Source organism: Acanthisitta chloris, unplaced genomic scaffold (genome assembly GCF_000695815.1).
Source record: "Acanthisitta chloris isolate BGI_N310 unplaced genomic scaffold, ASM69581v1 scaffold24181, whole genome shotgun sequence".
Classification (NCBI taxonomy): domain Eukaryota; kingdom Metazoa; phylum Chordata; class Aves; order Passeriformes; family Acanthisittidae; genus Acanthisitta; species Acanthisitta chloris.
In genome coordinates this window covers 1-5599 of record NW_008654642.1, presented here as the reverse complement: position 1 = coordinate 5599, position 5599 = coordinate 1, and the positions used below count along the sequence as shown (strand labels likewise).

At 39.1% G+C, this 5599-nt stretch overlaps 1 protein-coding gene across 1 annotated transcript; it reads left to right on the top strand.

Annotated features, from left to right (window-relative positions):
• Positions 1–347: 347 nt before the first annotated feature.
• LOC103810710 (unconventional myosin-Vc-like) lies at positions 348–5594 on the top strand (the record flags this gene model as incomplete). The annotated part of the gene is made up of 6 exons (XM_009083626.1): positions 348–518; positions 2666–2776; positions 3742–3907; positions 4237–4381; positions 4752–4908; positions 5466–5594. Coding segments are annotated over exons 1-6 (879 nt in total), but the record flags the coding sequence as incomplete, so codon positions are not given.
• Positions 5595–5599: the final 5 nt, after the last annotated feature.

Sequence of the window (5599 nt, the reverse complement as noted above, 5' to 3'; positions counted from 1 at the left end):
AGTGGCTGCGAGGTCCCAGGGCACCCTGGGGAAATACTTCTTTTTGAGAGAAATATTCCTTCATGGAGTCTCGTGGCCTCCAGGAGTAGGTCTGTGCTGTGCTAGCCAGCGATTAGGTGATTTTAAGGCTTAACGCCCCTTTCCATGCCACTTCAGTTGCCGAGTGCTGTGCTTCTTGTTGGGTAAATATTGAATGCGTGTGGCAGAACTTGGCCCTAAACCAAAAATTCTTCCTCCTCCTTAATGCACCTGCTGAAATTTTTGCACAACTTTTCCCACTTTACCTGTAGTCACCAGAGTGCTGTGACGTATAATTTGTTTGCCTAGCTTCAAATATCAAGCCCAACATGGATATGTTAGTGATTTATAATTCTGTGTCTCTTGGATCGCAGCAGCAGCTGCTGGAAGAAGCTCCCGTTGAGCCTGGGGCTGCAGCGCTGCTCCTTCGTGCTGTTGGTGCCACACTCGGAGCCGCTGGAAGAAAAAAAGGGGATTTTCACAGGGATTATGTCAGGCTGGTGAAGGGAGGAAGGAGCGGGTGTAACCCGACACGGGAATGAGCAAACTCCCTTCTGTTTACCTGTGAGGCAGGGTTAGGAGACAGCCAGCTTTGCAGGCTGTGTGCATTTTGCCAGTGGATTTCTTTAGAATCAGTGCTTTTATCTCATGCTTTTTCCTCCATCTCTCATCTGTGACCTAGTGCAGTTAACTTTCTTGCACAGGAACACACTGTGTGCCCCTGAGGTTACTTGGTGGTGATAGTCTAACTTTCATAGAATAAAAGCAAATAAAAAGTTCAATTTAACAAGCATTTTTTAAAGGCTGGAAATCAACAAATGTAGGAATGACACAAAAGACAATTTATACTTAGATACACATAGAAACTCAAAAGTAATAGATACTTGTGAAGCTGGGCTTTTGTGTCTCTGGTCAGATGGATCAAAACATTGTCATCATATTGGTTTGGGGTTGTTTATAAAAGGCAATTTTGGATATGGCATGGAAATAATGAAATCATGCTGAAAGCATCAGCAAAGAGGTAGCATGGAAGGGGCTGAGGTTTCAATTGGTGTTCATCACCTGACGTGCATAGCAGTGTGGCTTGTAGCTGACTAGAAGGCTCAATCTCTGTCCTTAGAGATACTGAAAACTCAACTGGAGAAGTCACTGAGCAACACGAGCTAACTCACAGGACGCCACTGCAAAAGTCTCTCTTACCCTAAATTGTTTGGTTTGATCCTTGTGGATTAGAATTAAGAAAACTACAGTTGTGCAATGCAGTTTTCAGAGACCTCTGTAGGCACCCACCACTGTTCAGTGGGGTTCTTGGGGCAGAGACCCTCATGCTCTGAGGATCCACTGGAGCTTCCAGGACTTCTTCCAAATTAGAGAGGAAAACATTTGTGCCAAAACCAACAGTTGCAGCACCAAAATGAGAATATATATGTCTCCAAGTTATCTGTGGGTCTCCTAACACTCCATGAAGTCCTTGACTAATGTTAATTTTTCAAGTAAGCATCTGCAGCAGTTCTCATGGGTTTAAACTGTTTAAACAGTTGATTTAAATTGATCATGAATACAGCTAGGGTAAGGGGATTAAATGAAGAGGTTTGGCTATCAAAACAGAGAGATGCTGAAAGATTATATGTCATGGTTGCTTGTGTAAGTAGGAATGGATGTTGCTTTATCAAACCCTAGCACGATGAGAAGGACACACTTATATCAGTGAAGTAATTCCCTACTTACTGAGGTTTCCAGCTGTGTTATGTCCTTTTAAGGAATGCTGTTTCCGATGGTATCTGAGGCAGAGCATTTAAAGAGGTTACTTATGCTTCAGCACTGTAACTTCAGCATAGGAGATCTAGATGGTTCTAACAGCATAATTTACATTCAAACATTCATGTTTCAGAAGATTAGAGGTGATTCTGTTGTCTCAACTCTTCGAATATGTAAAAGAAATTTAGAATTCATCTGCTTCCATTGGAAATAAGTGCCTTTAGGGAGGGTGTTTTCTTCCTGAGGCAGAGCTCAAGTACCTTGCTGGGTAGCTAAGCCAGCTGATTGCTTGTAAAGAAAGAAACCTGCCAGTAGTCTTTGAAGTTTGTCCTAGAAAAGATGTTTGGAGGTTGCACTTGAGTCCTATTAAAAGAAAGGTAACTGTGCAGAGTCTTTCTTAGGTATGGCAATGTGCCTATGGCAAAATGCATTCTAAATTCAATGTCCTTTGCTTGAATTCAGGGAAGTGATTGTCTAAGTTCTGGTAAACAAGATGCTTTCTCTGGTACTTGCTCATTTGAAATCTCCTAGAAATCAAGGCTCTGCCTTAAGTGTATTTTACTCTTTGCTCAGGATTAGAGGACCTGAAGAGCCAGGCAACAGCCTAGCCCTTGTTCACGCTGTGCTGTTCTGCAGACTTTACACTGAACAGTAGCAGAACATACATGTCTGACATTAATGACTCTGCTCTCAATTTTCTTTTCTTCCCTGAAAAATAACTAAAATACAAAATTACACTCTGCTGTACAGAGGAAATAATCATCCCAAGAGAGTCCTGGCATCCAGTGCAGCTTTTAGGTTGTACTTGATGTTTGAAAAGTACTTTTTCATGCTAGTCTGGTATTATGATAATAGCTAAGCTAACTTTTATCTTGTTTTTCTGTTGTAGTACAATAGGGTTTGGATCCCTGATAATGAAGAAGTTTGGCAGTCTGCAGAAATCACAAAAGACTACAAAGCTGGAGAACGTTTTCTTCATGTGCAATTAGAAGATGGAACTGTAAGGACAAAAGCCTGAATTATTGTGGGGTTTGCTGAGATGTGTTTATGTAGAAACACAGGACTCACCATTCTGGGATCTAAATAACATGTCCATATTTTCTTTTTTTATCATATTGAAATTTGTACAGCAAACAGCTGCTACCCAAAAATAGGAGGTGTGTAATTCTACTATATGGATAACATTAGTATAGAACACATACCTTGAAGATCACTGTTGAAACAAACCCTGAAACTCCTCCTAAATTGAAGCAAACCAGAAGTGCAAGGCAGGCACTGTTATCTCTCACAAAGCTAGCTGTTGCTTTTTTCCCCCTAAAGTTGTTGCTTTATGCAAGATCTGTTAATTTTAGCATCTGAGTTCTTTACAGATTCAATGTTTTGAAAACAGTATTTCTGTACTTCTGCAATTCTGTTCTGTAAAGACAAGTATTAAATCTGTGACTAAATGGATTTGTTGAAAGAAACAAAGTGAGTTTTAAACTTTGTGTAAAAAAAAACCGAAAAGTTGCAAGTAAGGATAGAGTTGACTTAAGTTTTGACCAGGTGTTTCGACTTTCAGTTGCAGCTGGTCTGTTTTCATTTGTACCTGAAATATACATGAGTTCAGAGAGCTAAACATTTCCCATTTTTACAGATTTCAATGCAAAATACTGTAAATAAAGAGAATGTAGCTTTCTTTTTCATAAGCAACAAAGCTTCATCTTAGGTTCGTGATCTCCATGTCCCCCAGGTTCAGTGGGATGTATGGAATTGATGAAACAGAAAGTCAGACAGAGCTCCATCAACTCTAACTTTGTGTAAATGTTGAAGATGAGTTTCTCTTTATGCAAACATAATGCATTTCATAGTATTTCAAGTAACTTTTGTTGACAGGAGCTGAATTTTGTGTAAATGTTGAAGATGAGTTTCTGTTTATGCAAACATAATGCATTTCATGGTATTTCAAGTAATTTTTGTTGACAGGAGCTGAACTACCCTGTTGATCCATCTGCTTTGCCACCCCTTCGAAATCCTGACATACTTGTTGGTGAAAATGATCTCACTGCTCTCAGTTACCTCCACGAACCAGCAGTTTTACACAACCTTAAAGTTCGTTTTGTGGAGTCTAGGCTTATCTACACATATAGTGGTAAGCACAGTAAAATGCAAGGCTTTTAAAAGATCTTAAAATAAGAAAAAAAACACCATGGCATAGTTTGCAATATGACATTAAAAGATCTTAAAATAAGAAAAAAAAACCCATGGCATAGTTTGCAATATGATGTGAGTAATGTTTTCCTTAAGTGTATTTTAACTCACGTTAGTTGGTTTTATATATGAGTATAGACTTGTTGTTGATCAGTATCTCCTACCCAGTTTAGGAAATAGTTTATTTGTATCATTTAACTGTTGTTGCCCGAACCAGGCATTTATTTAACTAAGCTGTGTCTTAATTCTGTTTTGTACTCTTGGTTGTAGGAATCATTTTGGTTGCAATCAACCCCTATAAACAGTTGCCAATATATGGAGATGCCATTATCCATGCATACAGTGGGCAAAACATGGGGGACATGGATCCACATATATTTGCTGTGGCAGAAGAAGCATACAAGCAAATGGCAAGGTTAAGTATGTTGTTTAATGTCCATAAATAACACTTGAAATCTAGTGGCAGTCAGTGTCAATTGTCATTTAATTTAATAGTGTATGTGCCACCAGGAATTCCTTAACCAGCTGAGGAATATCTAGAACTCATAACTATTTTTGTTCTTGATGAGGGATAAAACACTGACTTAGCTCAGTGCATAGCAATAACTTCAACCTAGAGGTTACAACTGAAGAGGAGTAAGGGAAGAGTAGATGAAAGATGGAACTGATATATAAGAATTGATCACAGCTGTGATTTCAAACATTTGTTTCATATGTATAATTTCTATGTTTAACCATTCATTTTAGACATGTCTGATTTAAACTGTCTGATTATTTGGTTTTAGAAATAACAAAAATCAGTCTATTATAGTCAGTGGAGAATCAGGAGCGGGAAAGACTGTGTCTGCAAGATACACCATGAGATACTTTGCCACTGTGAGTAAGTCAAGCAGCAATGCACATGTGGAGGATAAAGTATTGGCATCCAACCCAATAACTGAGGTAAGTTCCAGAGAGTGTCTGTCAAGCCCATACTCATCAATGAAGGACTTCTCAGAGCTGCTGGAATCTTTCTTTGAAATCTTTAAGGATGTTTTAGCTGCCTGAATCAGATACCTAAATTTGAAGTGTAAGCTCTGAATGTTACTGATGGGAAGAGGCAGTCAGCTTCAGGGACATCCAGGTCCTGCCTGACTTACCAGTGGCACTAGTTTGCCCCCAGAGTGTTGTCTGACCACCTACTGTTACTTAGATGATGAGAAAACAATATTGAACAAGTTGTTTGTTTGCTTGCTTATTAACTGGAATAGAAACTGGTTGAAGTTCCTTATGGTGGCAAAACATATTTTCTCTAATTCTCAGCTTATGTAGCACTATACTGCTTGACTTGAGGCTTGTCTTCAGTTTTGGGTCTCAAATTCTAAGTAACACAGCTCAGTGCCTAGATTGATCCTTGAGCATCTTTGATCTCAAAAATTGTAGTTGAGTCATATTTTGACAAAATTGCTCTTGTGAGAGAAGCAAGTAAACCAAATGGTAAAAGTTTATCACTTCTGTAGGCTGTTGGCAATGCAAAAACCACACGGAATGACAACAGCAGTCGATTTGGCAAATACACTGAAATCAGTTTTGATCAGCGTTACCAAATCATTGGAGCTAACATGAGAACATACCTGCTTGAGAAATCCAGAGT